The following is a 17,145-nucleotide window of genomic DNA, read 5'->3' on the forward strand; positions in this document are numbered from 1 at the left end:
CCCTTCCCTTCCCTCCCTTCCCTTCCCTTCCCTTCCTTCCCTTCCCTTCCCTTCCTTCCCTTCCCTTCCCTTCCTTCCCTTCCCTTCCCTTCCTTCCCTTCCCTTCCCTTCCCTTCCTTCCCTTCCCTTCCCTTCCCTTCCCTTCCCTTCCCTTCCCTTCCCCTTTTATTTGCTGAGTTCTCATTTCCAGTGTAATGTTACTAAACACTTACAAGCTCTCCTTGTTGAACCCTTTTCAATTCATCTTTTCTCCTGCCACCTCAGGTGCTGAGTTATTTCAGTGCTGTTTATGACCTCTCAAGAGTGGTGCAAGGGAGGTCTGTAACTTGTTCTGACAGCAACACAGCACTGACATTTACTAACACTAATCCAGCAAACAGTGCAAGATGTATTTCTGTAGGCATGAATGATTAATGCCTGTTCTTTCCTCTGGGATGACTGAAGAGCCTCTCTGCCCATGCCCTTTGCAGCTGTGAACGTGTGTGCCAGCAGCTCTGGGTGAGGAACAGGGCATCCTACTCTGTGACTGCCATGAAGGATACACCCTGAATCCAGACAAGAGAACCTGCTCAGGCATGACTCCTTTGGAAAATTAGTTCAAGCAGGAAAAAAATAAATTAACACTATACTTGGATTTGAGATGTTATTGTGTGCTTCTCTTGAAACAACATTCATCTGTATTTTTTTCAGTAATAAAAAATCTAGAAATGAATAATAAATAGAACTCAGCAAGTAATTATGAGATGTAATATTTTTATATGTAAATATTTTTATTGTGCCTGTAGATCCATTCATTAGGGCCAGATACCAAAACAAAGTCTTCAGATGTAGTCACTATAGATATTTTCTCCTGCTACTTGCTCTAATTCCTTAAATTATTATTGAAATTTCTGAGGTGATTCCAAATCAAAAAATATTAAGAAATGGGGATGTGCACTCCATCCCAAACTGCCTGTTATTAACAATGGGTTGTTTCTCTCATGCCTATCAAGCTGTGGACGTGTGCACCTGGGAGGAATGAGTGTGAGCAGATCTGTGTGAGTAACAATGGATCCTATGCCTGTGACTGCCATGAAGGCTACACCTTGAATCCAGACAAGAAGACTTGCTCAGGTAAGAACTAAAGGCTACTTGAATACATGAAACTCATGGAGATATGGATATGTTTTTTGTGAAAAATGAGAACTCAGCTGTAGTCTTTCCCTTGGTTCCAATAACAATAACATTGCATTTTTTTCTTTAAATTTGTTGATTAAAAAATGCAGTTTGGCACTTATCTACTATTTGATGGTCTTCACAGAATTCCATAAACATTTTTTAGCTGCTTAGTCTGACACAGGCAGGTTATTGCTCATCTCATGTGGGTTTTTAGCTTTATCCTTAGTGGGGATGTTTGAGTTGGAATTGCTGATGAAAGACAGAACTGCATGAGATGTGGTGCAGTCATGTCTTGCAGTATCTGCCTCCATTAAATATTTAATAACTGAATTCAGTTGTCTGCAGCATAATATAATAATGTAGTATGACACTGGTAAAATCATAATTAAATTGTAATTACAAATGTTGAGCATTTAAAACACTGGGAGGGATTAACAGGTTTCTTTCCTAAACCATGGCTCCCCACAGCCCTGGACATGTGTGCACCTGGAAGGCATCACTGTGCCCAAGTCTGTCTGAGGAATGATGGATCCCACAGCTCTGCCTGCCATGAAGGATACATTCTGAATCCAGACAAGAAGACTTGCTCAGGTAAGATATGATTAAGAAAAAGTTTTGTGTTCCACTAAAAGCAAGCAGATTTTAAAAATCCAGCTAATATATGTTATTTTTCTGATAAATTATCCCAGAGTCTCTGCTCAGCTCCTGAAAACTCAAGGCAACTTTGTTTTTCCATATGTTCAGTAGTAATTTGAGATCCTTGGCTCTTCTGCAGTTGTGTTAAAGCTGTATTTAATTAGGATTAAAATGCCATTTGGTATTTTCTTGAGGACTTCACAGTATTTTCACACCCATGGAGTATGAATTGTCATATCCAATATGTGATGTCAGAACAACATTTCTGTCAGAAAACACTTCAGTAAAGCAGCACAAGGGAGTGAGATAAGGGAGAGCATGGACTGTGCTGGAAGAGAGATTGTAATCTGTGTGAATATGAGTATGATTGCTCTTCCTGGTGAATGTGTTTGGACCTTAAAAAACATTCCAGCCTTAGAGCTCTAGAGGATGGAGGGAAATGCTCCTTCTCAGTGCTGGTCTCTTGTGGAGAACGAGAGCATAGATGCAGTTTGTACTCAGGGATGTACACATTAGTATATGTTAGCTACAAATAAATATCTATTCTATATTAACTTCACTTGATTAGGGTTTGATCTTCACCCTGAATTTCTTTGGATGTCTCATTGGTCATTTATTTAGGGAAAATCCTTTCTTTTCCCAACTTCCATTATAAACTCTTTTCTTATTATATTTTGTGTGACAAACTGTTGAACTTAGGCTTCCAATTCCAGGAAGTTCCTAGGCAAATCTCTCAAGTTAAGTCACAGGTCTCACATCTCAAAGATGTGAAGCCAAAGGGCCTCAGTATTTCTACATGCCTAGGTTAAGAGCTGATTTTGTAAATATGGTGCCTAGAATTAGCTCTTAGCTGGCATTACAGAGAGGCAATAAATATGTGAGGGAATGAAAATTCAATTAGGCCTCCCATTTGGGAGTCCAATCCCAAACCTCATTTCACAGCACTGATTCTCCTTCTGCATACTCTAAATTTTTTTCTTCACATGCTTGCTTTTTTCCCCCTTTTGAATCTTGTTTAGCACTATCCTGCTAATGATTTCCCAACCATCCAGGTCTTTGTGGCAATTATATCACAAAGATATGCAAAAATAGTCTTGGTCTGGGAGAGGGTCTTTTTTTTCCTTTTTCCTTTCCATTTTTTTCTTCTTTTCATTTGCTCCTTTCCCTTCTCTTTCTTTCTCACTCTCTCTCTTTTTTCTTTCTCTTCCTTTCTTTGTCCATCCTTTATTTTTTCTTGTGCCTTACTGGGTCTTCTTACTGCAAAGATATCCAAATATAGGAACTCCTTCTCAGCTTGCCCTTTCAGAGCTGACGTGTTAAATTTGGTAAAAAACAGCAACCTCACATATAAAGTGCCCACTTTGTAACTGGCAGTGGGTGTCACATCTTTTTTAGCAGCCACATATACTTCTGTTTATGGTCCCTTCACTCCATAAAACCGTGTCTTCTCCAACTCAATTAGTGCTGAAGTAATACCAAATAGTCTCTTAAAATCAAGGTATTTGTTCTCTGCAATTCTGTTGATTCTCTGATAATTGTTTTGTAACTTCATGACTTCTAGTTCCATTACTTTTGCCATCTGTTACAGCTGCAAAAAAAAGTGTTGCCAGTATTCCAAAATTTTGTACTAATTTTGTGACATGGATGGCCAGATAAAAACACACTCTGTGCACCCTGCTCTGGTTAACAGCACACTGACACTCAGTAAAAACCTGGTTTGCATCCAAATGAAGATGCACTTGTGCCTGGGAAGAGCTGAAGGCTGAAGTTTGGATATGGATTAACATTCTGCTCTGAAATTCTCCCTCAACTGCTCAGCTGTGGGCAGGTGTGTGTGAGGGATGACCTGCTCTACTCCTGTGCCTGCCACCAAGGCTACAGCCTCAACCCAGACGGGAAAACGAGCTCAAGGAAGAGCAGATTGCTGATCCCTACCCACCCTGCCCTGCCCAGCATGTATTGCAATAGCTCTTGTTGGCATGTGAATGGTTGTGTCTGTCTGAGGAGCTGTCACTGCACTCAGGGGTTAAAACACTTCTATGTCACTCTGCCTTGCCCACTTTGAGCAAAATTCAGAGATACAAGGAACTTTATACGTGACAATGTTAGTAAATACCATGCAGCTTTTGTCAACTCATAAATAAGGCCTTTGCTAATTTATGTAACATTCAGCAAACCCAGAACTGAGGAATAGTTGAAGAGAGGAGAGCTGGGGTTAGTTACACACTTTGCAGTGCTGTGGAATGTGTGTCCCAGCATGCATGACAGTTTGAGGTGATGTCCTCCCCTCCAGGCTGAATTTCATCTTGCCCTTCCTTTTTTTAGCTTCTCAGTGACTTTGTGTTACAGTAAAAATGTAATAATTTCAGAACCTTTTCTTTCTTTCCCAGTTTCCTTCCTGTAAAGTTATTGTGGACTGGAAACCTTTCCTATTGTGCCTTTGGAGCTGATGTGGCATTTTAGAGGGAGCAAGCTCTGAGGAACCCCTCACATTAATTAATGTATTAATCCCCAGTAAGACATTGCTGCTCCAAGGTGAGATCAGCTGCACAGCTCAGTAGTTCCTGATAAGATTCAATGAGGACAGGCTTCCAGCATGGAAAAGCATTGCCATTGGGAATTAAACATTAAAAAATGTTATCTTGTTTTTGGATAACTGCTCCTCCAAAGCACATCCTGCATGAACTGGTGTGTGTGCACCAGGAACCCATCACTGGCAGTGATCCACTGTGAGTGGATTATAGACTGTGATTGCCACAAAGGCTTTATTTTAAATTCACATGACAAAACATGCTCAAGTAATAACTTCATGTTGGGGTCTTTTTCTGAATATGTTTATTTATCGAAGCACCCCTTTTTAATGTGTCAAACCTTTTTGATCTGTTTGATAAATGGTCTATTAACACACAAGCTCCCAGGCAGTATAATACCTTTTCATTCTTTTATGCCTCTTCCCACGAATATTTTGAGCTAGTTTGGTCCTTGTTTACTTATAGCACTTGCTGTATTTAAAACTAGTTTAAGTTTAATGTTGTCTCTTATCATCACACTTTTAAGCCTCACTGTATTTAAAAATACAATCTGTCATATCTGCATTCCTGAAATGGGAATAATTGGGGGTGTTGGCAAGGCAGGGTTCTGGGACACCTGTGTCTGCATTGCATACCAGCATTTGGTAATGGCTGGGGGGGTCCCAAGGGGAACAGTACTCAGGTTAGAACTACTACAGTGCTAAAACTTGTATTCTTGGCCTCTCCTCCAAGCTGAGTGGGGCAAGAATGGACTCACCAACTGCTTTCTCTCCAGATGGGCAATACTGGGATTAAATGTTGGCAGAACCTCTCCACAGTTTGATGTAGAATCCAAAGTTAAGTTGGGTAGGAAGGGACTTCAAGAGGAACCTAGCCCAGCCCTGGTTCAGAGCAGGAATAACCTGCCCATAATGATCACATCAAGTGGCTGAAAACCCTGTGTAAGAGTAGAGTTAAAAAAAACAGGTGGATATAGACAAACACCATCTGCAAAAATAGTTTCTTGTTGGTTTGGACTTGAACACAAAGGTAGTGTAAAAACACAGCTTAACATGTTTTGTGTGACTTTGTGTTGGGAATCCCAGTGGCAAAAGGAATGCCCCAGATTTTGAATATCAAATACTGGAAGACTCTCAATTTCACAAGAAGGACTGTAGAAGAATTCAGAGTACCCTTGGACAACTGCCAGAGTTGGTTGAAAAAATAATTTTGTTCAAATAGACAAAATCCAAGGAGGATCTGTATCTGTCACTGGAGAATTTAAATGCAGACATAAAAAGCTAACTGGCAGCTGGTTGGAAACCAACCATGTTGGTGTGATGTTTTGAACTGGCCTTCCTCCAGATGACTCTTGCACAACTCTTCTTTGTACAGTGACCATAAAGCCAGTGGAATGTTCCAAAGAGGGGAGCTGGACAAATACAGGCTCAGTGGAATCAAGGAGACACAAATTTCAACACTGGCTTTAAGACAAATGAGTTTCTCCTCTGCCAGATCTGCAACCTCATAGATTTTGCAGTTTCCTTGCAAAATGGGAGTATTAATGGCATGACTAATAACCAAACCAAACCAACAAACAAAAAAGGAAGCCAAAACAGTCCAGGAAAAAAGGAAAATGTACTTGTGTATAATATTTCTATTGTTTTACTGTTACAATGCTCACACACTTTGTTTGACATTGATCAGGTATGAATTTATATATCTAGAGAAAAAAAATATTAGTATCTTATTGTTGCCTGTGCAAGTAATGTAAAAAAAAAAATCTTAAGAGATGGGTATTATATACAGATAATACCTCTTGATAAGTTATTGAAAATGTATTTGTAGGTTCTCTTTTAAAGGCTTTACCTTTGGAAGGTTATTATTCTAGTCTCAGATGTGGATGGTGATCTCACTACTGTACCTGTGCTGCAATAGTGACATACATTTGTTCTCAGCCTTCAGCAAAGTGGTGCAGCCTTAACTTATTTACTTTATGGAGCAGATGAGGTTACATTGCCTTTCATGCAGCTGGGAACTCACAGGCATCTACTGATGCTTAACTTTATCATACTACAGTGAAATTGTTGTCTCTCTGAACTCTTTGGCATTGCTGCTGGGTTTTGTGTGAATTATGGAGAAAAAGGAACCCTTGAGGGCAGCTGAGGCTAGTCCCCTGTAAGTCTGGAGGATGAAGGTCAAGACCTGGAACAGATTCAGTGGAAGCACTGGTTTGTCACTATAGGAAAGCTTCCTTTCTCTTCTTGAAGAGACTGATAACTCCTCTGTCATACTAACTGGTTCCTCCAGTTAGAGGAGGAGGAGCTGTGACTTTCTGCTAGATTTTAAATTCACTTGGGCCTAGCTGAATGATGTAATTTCCTCCATCTATATTTATGTGACATTTGAATGGATTTATGTCTACCCTCTTGAATCAAGAAAGATACTCCCTATGCATGCAAGTAGCAAACGTTAGAAACCAAGAGTACTTGTGGGGTGACAAAACTAAAGTTGATGGGGAGGGTGGTTGATCTCTGCAGCCAGATCCTTTAAAATTTTTTTTCTTCTTTTTTTGCTCAGTAATAGTCTAATTTAAAGAGTGTAGAGGATCCAGGTAGGCAGGTGAGGAACACTCTTCCTTCTTGGTTAGAGTTGAGCTCTCTCTTGCCTGTCCTGGACTATGACACTCAGGTCTCTGGCTACAGCCAGCCCCTGTTCACTGCTGCCCCTCCTTCCCAGCTGCCCTGGGTTGCAGTGCTTGCTGTAGTCCACAGCATGGGTTTGACTCCTTCCACAGGATCTAGTGTTTTCTAGGGATTTAAGTGTTCAATTATTGTAATAAATAGACTAAATGCTGTTTTCTCTCTTAGGAGCCATAACAAGCAGTCTTGTAACAGCTGAAGAGTCCTGTAAGTGTGAAGCCATAGTTGCCCTCCAGGACTCAGTGACCTCAAGCCTTGAAGCTCTGTCCACAAAATATATCCTTTTTCTTAAATGATCACCTGCATTCAGGATTTTACTGGTGTGTTTTGATATAAACCAGAGAAGAAATATCCCACAAAAGGATTTTCAGGGTGATTTTAGAAATATTATGGAAAAAAGATAGGTTGTTGCAAACACCATGATGTTTTCACATTCCATTGAAGAGCCACGTGATACAGGTAAAATGAATGCATATGCCCACATCCCCTAGATTATATGTGCCATGTTGAGCTTCAATCACTGCTCTACTCAATTCCTCTGGCTGGCTTTCACTGTTACATCAAATACTCAGTTTTGAGCCCTCCTATTATGTCCCAAAACTTTAGAGACAACTTCATGGGCAGTGTGACAACAGTCCCATCAGCTGTGGTATTCCTCTGCATCCCACCTCCAGAGGCAGGCACTGTCCCAAGTGATTTTCAAACACCTTCTTTTCTCTGGAAATGTGTGAGTTTGTCAGTACCCTGGGACACAGGAACACGAGAGAGCTGCAAGGCAGGGTGCTGAGGCTGGAGGCTCTGGGAAACCTTGTGCCTGTAGGAGCTCTGAGGTGCTGGCTGGTGGTGGAACTTGCTGGCTTCATTTGCTGCAGTGCTGTGTGTGCAGCTGGGAAGAGAAATGTGGTCAGCCCCCAGATTAGACATCCCACAAGCATGTGGGAGAGAAAAAAAACCCAACCAACAAATAAAGAGAAAGTGGTGAACTCTGCCATACCACAGCAAGCCTGAAAGCTGGAATAAATGCCCTCAAATGACATGGCAGGAACTAGTAAGTGCAAGTTGAAGTTGGATAAGCTGTGGTACATCATAAGGCATACTTTTTAGAAGTGAGAGTGGTTGATCACTGCTACAATTTACTAAGGACTGCCACAGATTTTCTTTGCTGAGACTGAATGTTTTTTTCTTATTCAAATAGGAATTGATTTAAAGGAGCATTATGTCTGTGGTTATCATCCCGATCCCTGGGGCTTCAAAATCAAGGAAAAGTGGACTATTCAAGATTTAAAAAATGGAGAGCAAAGTAGTGAGTTTTGTACATGAACTCATCATTTAGATAGATACAACAATTTTTCAGTTTGCCAAAGTTTCTGGAAGTCAAATAAGCACTTCTGCCAAGGACACAAGACTTTCCCAGTTTTTGAATAAATTCAAAGTTATTTTTATGATATCTAATTGGACATCCCTCTTCCTGCAGTGTGCTTGGAGTTCAGTTTATCTGCTGGGAAAAGTGAGGGGAAGAACTCTTATTTTCCTGGATTATAATGTATCATTCTAGAGAATCTAATTAGTTAAAACTGAACACCAAAATATTTAAACCTGTAATGTCAATGTCATCTCAGTAGTTGCACATCCTTCAGAGATCAACTCTTCTGCCCCAAGAGCTCATGTTAAGAAAATGTTGTGGGTTTAAATTAGACATACAATTTATTACAATGAACTGAGGCTTTCTTGAAAAGTTATTATTTGTTGGGCCATTTCTATCCCTAGCATCCTTTCAAGACAACCTGGAAAAACAGCAGAGACCATCACCTTCTGCTTCTCATCCCTGGGTATTACCTGATCCAACTCAGATTTCTAAGAAATTAGGGGTGTTGAGATTATTTGGTAAAATGCCAGATCTTGACACAGCTCTAATAGGCTTGGAAAACTCTGTTGCAAGCATATATTGACCTCATCTAGAAAACAGACTGTTTTTATGTAAAATGCAGTGATGAGAAAGACTGTAAATAAAACAAAACTTATAGCCATCTATTTTATTGCCCTTAACAACTGACCACTAGAGGAAGTGTCTGAGAAGCTGCAGGCACATCAAGACAGGCAGCAGATTGTCTGAGCTATCATTTTACTTGATTTCAAAATAATTTTTCAGATTCAAGCCTTTTTATTGTTTTCAGGAAGCTTTATTTCACTGCACAGCCTACAAAACAGCATTTGGTTTATTATTATTGATAAACATCAGGAAGACTTCAGGAAGACAAGAGTCTTGAAAATAGTGATCCTGAGGATGTTCATGTACAGTCACTTTATAGCCATGAAGCTACTCATACATCCTGTACTTCAGTTTGCACTGCAGACACTGCTTTTCTGTAGCAACTGCATTTTTTATTCTCTTACTTCAAAGTAAATACAGAAAAAAAAAAAAAAAGAAGAATGGATACAGTATATCACATTATATAAAATTCTGAAATGGCAAGGCAGAATGAAAAAACGTGCCTGTCTTCTTTCAATTAAATGGGAAAGTAAGTTGGGATCTTGTAACTTATTTTAATAAAATACAATATGAAATGCACATTGATGTTGGAAGTTATTTTGTATTCAGTCTAAAGGACATGTGCTATGACATAAAGTGTTTAAAAAACCCAAGGAAGCAAAACTTCAAAGACAAAGGAGGCATAAATGAAGAAAAAAAGAGAATACTGTCAAAAATCACATTTGAAAAAAGAAGTATTTGATTTTAAAACCTAGGCATCACTGTAAATATCGATAAAAGATTGAACAGTAATTTCAAGTATTAATAATGTTTAAAATGTAGAAGAATGAAAGAAATACTCCAATGTAATACTTTTATCCTGCAAGATTTACTTATGTTATTAGTAAGTCATTCCTGTTGTCATTACACAGACTTTACTGACACTTGTGTCAATCAGACTTTTAGGATGAAACACGAGTTAACAATTAAAAAAAAATTAGTTGTTAAAGGAATCAATTCATTTTAAACACTTCACATTTATAATCATTCAAATACTTTAGAAATTATATTTAAACTAGGAGTCAAAACAATGTTTTTTTTAATGGAAAAATCCCACATACTTTGTAGACCCTTGCAATATAATTGCACAAAATATTATATCTGGTAACTGGTTTGCCAAGGATATATTAAACAACATCTGCACTTGCTTCACACCCTGCACATACCACATTCAAGCACGTTCAGTTGTGTTCACTTCACTGCACATGGGAGTGTGACTTCAGGTATGCCTACACAGTAATGTTGTGTAATAGCACAAAATATATAAACATATATATATTTTTATATATAAATAAATAGCACAAGTGAACATGGGACACAGCTTCAGCTGCAAGGGCTAAAAATGAGACTATAAACCCTCCAAAAATGAATGCTGGATTGGCTGTGCTTGGTATTTTGTGATGTGTCCCTGTACTGATATTAATTTGCTGTAGTTAACAATTAAAGTTAGTGTGGGATGTCCTGGCTATGCTACACTTGCTTCCTCAAAGTGCTGTGCATGCATTTTTTTTTTCTCCAAGCCATAGAGTTTTATATCCAGCACTTTGCTTTCTTTCATGTCCTTTGCTTAGGCATGGGTATTATACAGGCATTTATAGAGCCAGAAGTATGCCTTGGCCTCTGTAATTGGTAAGAATAAACAAGTTGTAAATCTAATGCAAGACTTTACAACTTCTTGGCAATTGAGAGGGGATGACATCAGTCCTATTTACACTAAGGCCCGTTGTCAGATGAGATGTAAAATTTTATAGGATAGTGTAACAGGAAAATTGTCCTGGAGGCCAGATGTATCTTGCAAGCTGTCAGCTGGGCAGATTTGTTTCATGCACTAGTATTCATAACTTCATTTTGTATTACAGATGATAATATTTACATTAATTCCTCTGAGCAATTACCTACTTCACTTTGTGAGTACCATGTGTAAAATTCCATGATGATATAAATGATTTGTTTGAAATAGGACATATTGTTCAGAAAAATTTGATTTATTATCCAGTGTGCTACAAGCCAATAATTACACACTCAAAAGACACTTGATTGTTTATATCAGAGTTGTGTACCTAGACCTGGGTGCTCAATGGTTTTCCAAAAGTCAACTGCATTGCCTTTAAAAAGTTTTCAAGTTTAGTAAAACACAAAAATATAGTAAAATTTTGCCCTGAAAACAATAAAATTGCAGTACAGACTTTATTTTTGTCCATGTTCAATTCATGAGTCCTGAGTCACTTTCAGCTTTGGACAGTCCTTCTGTTTAAGACCACTACAAAGTTTAAGGGATACCTTTGATCTGTGTGTAATGAATTCATGAGTCCAGTCCTGTCAGTTCCATGTGTATGGTTAGCAGTACCTGACAAGGTCCTTTCCACTTCTCACCTAGTGGAGAAACTTCCCAGGTTTTTGGGTAACTTGATCTCCACACTTCAAAGAATATATTGGTGACTTGATTGGGACTGGTGATCTAAACATCAAGTACCTCTCAGGGTTTTATTTAAAGACCTTTATTAAATATTTTATTTATTTTATTTTATTTAAAGAGACAATCTGATAAAGCTTCCTCCCCTACCACATCATCTGGCCAGTTTTTCCTGTGGTGATGTGGTGAACCATACAGAATTTCAAATTTTGCTGGATTTCCCAGTACAACCTGGCAGACTCTTTCCAATGTATCAAATCAGTGGTTGCAAAAGAAAGTTTTACATATGCAGGGTTTTGGTGTACCCAAATTCTATCTGCAACTGAAATAAATGCATCACTTCCTCCAGTCTTACCAACATCAGTACTTTCCTAGTCCCAATTACCACTGTACTGATTCTTTCGCAGAGAAACCAACAATTGTATACCCTCTTCCTCACTATTTTCAGACACCTTTTCCTTTTATTGCAAGCTGAACAGCAACAAGATAATTTCTTTTTCTCTTCCATCACCATTAACACAGTTGAATCAGTCACCAAGTCACCTGCATTTCTCAAATAACCTGCATTTCTTTCTTGTTTTATGACCATTTCTCAATGAGAAAAACAAATCCACAAGATTTCATCCCACTTATCCAATCTTCTGCAAAACAACAGTTGTAGCATGTTATTATAATTTAACATTCTCATTTCTGGCCACTTTTCGTCACCATCCAATTGATATTTTGGCCACCATTGAGTACAGTATTCCTTTAACTTCCACTTTGTAAAAAGTTCTCCACCAAACTTGTCTCAATGTTTCAAAATACATTCTAATGGAGATCAAGAAGGTTTAACTGATTGCCCCACTCCACATTAGTACCCAAAAAAGAATGTTTTTTAACCATGACTTCATATACTCCACTTGTCACTGTCAAGCATGCATAAGTTTTCCACAATTCTGCTACACAATACAAATTCCACAAAATTATGTCAACCCCTCTTCTTGCTTTATACAGTCTCTTTTCATATGTTGCATCCTTGAGTGTCTTACACGCTCCTGGATGGGGAGATTCTTGCACAGTCCCCAGCCAAAAGGCCAATGGGCGCTGGAGTTACACTGTTCTCTTATTAATTAGTATTCTGCCTTCTGTTGGCTAATGATTCTCTTGTTTCTCATACTAATTAGTCCACATGCTTTTTTTTTTTTGGGTCAGTGGGTTTCTTGGGTCTGGTGGTAGCAATCTGCCCCTGCTGGAATTACCCTATACCCAGTCAGAGCTGATTGCTGCATGGTCGCTAAATTGACTTTATTAGTTTCTTTCTTATCTTGGGAATTCTGCCAAATGTGGCCCATAAACTCTGCATTCTTCATGTCCATTATCAGTGTGACATCCTTCTTCCCAAGCTTTATTAACCTCTCTGTAGGTCTGAGATCATCAAAACTTGTCCAGCCATAAATTTCAGCATGGCACTATTAGTGAAAAGTAATTTATCTTTCTAATACCTCAACGTCACTGAGAGCTTGTTAGCTGCTCTCTGTTTCATGGATTAAGTACCTTTCTTTTTTTGATAAGGAATGCCTTTGAACTGAAAGAGGGGAGGTTTAGGTTATATGTTAGGAAGAAATTTGTTACTGTGGGGGTGGTTAGGCTCTGGCACAGAGAAGCTGTGGATCCCCATCCATGGAAATGTTCAAGGCCAGGCTGGATTGAGCAGCCTGGTCCAGTGACGGTGTGATAATTGATAAAAGATCTGTGTTAATCATAGAAGTTTTGGAGTTGGTATAAACTAGAATACTTAGAAAAAAATAAAATTAAAAAAAAAAAAGAACACGGGCCTAGATAAAGGGAAAACAAAACTCTCGATATTCAGCAAATTTTAGATTGGTTTATTTTATATAGACAGAGCAAGCAGTGCTGGGGAAATGTGAGGGGTCACCGCTCACTCCATGCTCCACCGAACCTGGTTTGCAGCTCCCTTTTTATAGTGTGGTTTTTCTTGTAGTAATCAATAATTGTTGTTGTTTTGTTGTAGTAATTCTGCCAGGTAAGCAGTGGTGGTCAAAGAAACTTTTAAACTTCCGTGGGTCAGCTCTTGGGACAATTGGTCATGTAACCGTCTGGTCTTGGTAGATAAAAAACAGAAGAAGTGGGAAGTCTGATCTTTAGCAGATAGTTTGTGATTGATTACACAAAGGCAGTAAATCTGATTCTGCAAAAAAAAACTTTTCAGACTATGGAAAACCTTTTTTTTTTTTTTTTCTTTTACAAACTGGTATACACAATATTCCTAACAGGGAGATTTAAACAGAGTGGTTTTAATTCCCTTTATCTAGGTACACGTTCTTTTCTTATTTTAAGTATTCTGGTTTATACAAGCTCCAAAACTTCTAAGATTGACACGAATCAATTATCAATTATCACAGCGAGCGCTCCCACTCCCGGGCCGGGAGGTGCCCTCACGGCCCCGCTGCCGCCCATGGCGCCGGCCGCGCCCCGGAAGCGGCGCCATTTCCGCGGCGGTTGCCGGGGGGACGCGCCGCCGGGAGGGCTGCCCGCCATGTTCATCTACCTGTGCAAGAAGGTGCTGCCGGGGCCGCGCGGCGCGGCGGAGGCGGGCTGCTCTGGGCCGGGGGAGCCGCTCTGGGCCGGGGGAGCCGCTCTGGGCCGGGGGAGCTGCCCTGGGGAGTCCCGGCGGTCGTGGAAGCGGGAGGTGGCGCGGCGCTGCCGGAGCGCTGCCCGGCTCTGTCCCGCCGGTTCGCTCGGCCTGCCTTGGGGCTGCTTTGCTCCCCGCTAGTTTATCCGGTAGCTCCCCGCTAGTTTATCCGGTAGCTCCCCGCTAGTTTATCCGGTAGCTCCCCGCTAGTTTATCCGATAGCTCCCCGCTAGTTTATCGATAGCTCCCCGCTATCCCCGATAGGCTTTGAGCGTGGCTTTTCCCCTGGAGAGCGAAGCCCTGTGCACTGTGTGACCCCTGCCGCCTGTTTTTGCTGCTGCGCACACCTTTGAAGGTGTCCTGTTATTATTATTTACTGCATGAGTTCAATTGCTTGAAGGTGGCACAGTTTCACTGTTCTTGCAGTTCTGCCTTCTCTCTTTTTTTTTAATTTTTTTTTTTTTGCCTGTACAGATTTGTTAATAGAAATAAATTTATCTCTTTTGTAGGTGTGTCTGAGGTGTTCAAATAAATAAAACGTGTTTTTTGCAACTGTGTAGAGATACAAAATACTTCTTTTTCAGATTGGAGTTCCGGGTAATGTTCGATTAAAATGTATTTCCTGGAATAAGACCCAAGGTTTCTTAGCCTGTGGTGGAGAGGATGGATTGCTGAAAGTTCTAAAATTAGATACACAATCAGGTAAATGGGGTGTGTGTGTGTTTTTTAAAATTCTATTTTAAGAACAAAACCCCCAATATTTAAGAAAGCATAACTTTTTCTCTGAGTTACTTGACAATACTGCATATGTTTAAAATCTGTGCATAACTAGTTGTGTATTTCTTCTAGCATCAAAATTTTTCATCATTGTCTTGTGAATACAGTTTTTCTCCAGCTGGTCTTATTTGACACACAAGTAATTTGTCTACCCTTTGCATCTGCTGGAGTTTTCTTCAATGCTCATTCTTTATTTTTTTCAGGGCATATAATTAATTCTTTTTGTGTAGACTTCCTCTTTATTTTGGAAGTTACTTTGTTATTTTGCTTGAATGTGTTCTACTATCTTAATTATTTTGGGGAGAAAGCTCTGTATTTTAAATATAAATAAATATATTAGTATATATAGGTAAATATAAATTAAATATAAGTAAATATATTCTAGGAAAAGTGAAATCCATTTTCAAAAATTTTTAAAATTTTTTTTCTAAATGTAGCAAAATGTGTTAACCACAGCTGGTATTGTGGAGTTCGGGATTTTTTTTGTTTGTTTATTTTGTTGGCTTTTTTTCCTGAAAAACTGCTACACCATAAGGCACATATCAATTTGGATGACAGATGTGAATAGCAAACACATGGAAAACAGGGATGGAAATTTCATCCTGCAGTTTCTATGTACTTCCTTTTAAGTGATTCAGTTAATCTATGTAAATAGTGATTAGAGTTTCAGTATTCATAGTAACATGGTAACATGCTTGTTTAGGTTTATTTTCATACTAAATTTTGTTGTTTTTGTTTTTAGATGAAGCGAAGATAAAGGGAATAGCATCTCCTAACAACATTTCTATGACTCAAACTCTTGAAGGTCATAGTGGTAAGTGTATTTGGGCATTTGTCTACTTTTAGTTAGAACAGCAATACAAGATTTTGTGAAGCTGATAGAGTAATTTTGGTATAACTTTTTATTGTAAATCCCAAATAAAGGTTGTGAGTATTCAGCATGATATGTAACAGCTTAGCTGTATATTTTTACCATGTTATCTTGGTTTTCTGTTTGGTTCTTTTTGGGTTTTCTTTTTAATAATGTTTGTGAGATTTGCTTACATGTTACAGTTGCTTTCCATTTTCTTCTGAAGAAATGAAAATTGGTTCAGTAAAGCTGATTTCTGCATTTAAATATATTGTAATTTTTCCCATTATTGACAAATTACAGAATGTGTATATGCACAGACTGCAGTGTAAAGACAAAGTTTAGAGAGGTTAGAAAGAAAGCTGTAGAAGGATAATGTATGAAAGTAAAAATTGAATGCAGCAAAATTAGGGAGCATCTAAATTTCTCACATGAGAGATGCTGAATGGTCATCTCCCATGGACAGTGGAATATGAAGAGGATGCTAAAATCCTTGCATTATTTGAAGAAGTGGACTTTTTTATGAGGACTTGCAGTAGAAATCTGCCAAGAGTCAGGTTATTTTAAGGGCTTAATTAAATAGGATTAGAACAAATTAATTGTGAAGTATTGATTTAGTGAATACTTTGAATGGATGTCTCAATTCAGAAATAGATTACTACTACTTTAAAAATCCCTGGCATTCAGAATAACTTTCATTGGATCTGTTGATCAAGTTTGTGGCTGAAACACTAAAAATGGAAAGGATACAGAGAAAATGGGTACCCAGCAGTGAGGGCAGGAAAAAGTGTGATACAAGTTGATCTACAGTATGGAACTGGTAAAAGTTTAAAGATGTTTCAAATATTTATGAGTGGGATCCCATATGAAGCTTGAGAGTCTGAAGGATTTGTGTATGGAGTGCTCTTTGGGGTAATTGTCAGGGAGATTATGTTTTAAAAGTGCAGCAATAGTGTGGATCAGACTACTAAGAGGAAGAAAAAAACCAAACTTCCTACAACAGTAAAGTATGGTCAATATCCCAGAATGTCAGAGGTGGTCAGAAACTGCAAAACCATGATTTGGGATTTGGATATGGAATCAACACTGAGCAGGATTTGGAGAGGATGTTACTCCAGTGGGTGAATACAGAAGCAAAAGGAGCTCTTGAGCAGAATTTTCAAAGAGGAAATAAGTGACACAGAAAGAAGCCTACAGCTAAATCAAAGTCAGCAATGCAAATTTCTGAAAAGCTCCAGGTTGATTAAGTTGGATGTTGTATTTTTTATTAGTTACTTAAATAATGCTAATAAAAAGCTTTTTATCACTTTCTAGGTTTTGTGCAGGTTGTGACATGGAATGAACAGTATCAAAAATTGACTACCAGTGATCAAAATGGCCTCATCATTGTGTGGATGCTGTACAGAGGTATTCTGCAGGATGAACTTGAGATGGG

General features: G+C 38.9%; 1 protein-coding gene across 3 annotated transcripts in view; it reads left to right on the forward strand.

Moving 5' to 3' along the window:
- Nucleotides 1–8,193: 8,193 nt before the first annotated feature.
- The window catches only part of WDR35 (WD repeat domain 35), a 47,769-nt gene continuing 38,817 nt past the window's right edge, over nt 8,194–17,145 (forward strand). For 2 of the 3 annotated variants that reach the window (XM_079297906.1, XM_079297905.1), the window contains exons 1-4: nt 13,930–14,011; nt 14,668–14,785; nt 15,603–15,674; nt 17,025–17,117. In XM_079297906.1, the coding sequence (XP_079154032.1) occupies nt 13,988–14,011; nt 14,668–14,785; nt 15,603–15,674; nt 17,025–17,117 (307 nt within the window). In that variant the 5' untranslated portion in view covers nt 13,930–13,987. Of the gene's footprint in view, nt 9,526–13,929; nt 14,012–14,667; nt 14,786–15,602; nt 15,675–17,024; nt 17,118–17,145 lie in introns of those variants that run through there. The other variant, XM_079297907.1, reaches the window with a different exon arrangement.

The sequence above is a fragment of the Erithacus rubecula genome, assembly GCF_903797595.1.
Source record: "Erithacus rubecula genome assembly, chromosome: 2".
NCBI classification, from domain to species: Eukaryota; Metazoa; Chordata; class Aves; order Passeriformes; family Muscicapidae; genus Erithacus; species Erithacus rubecula.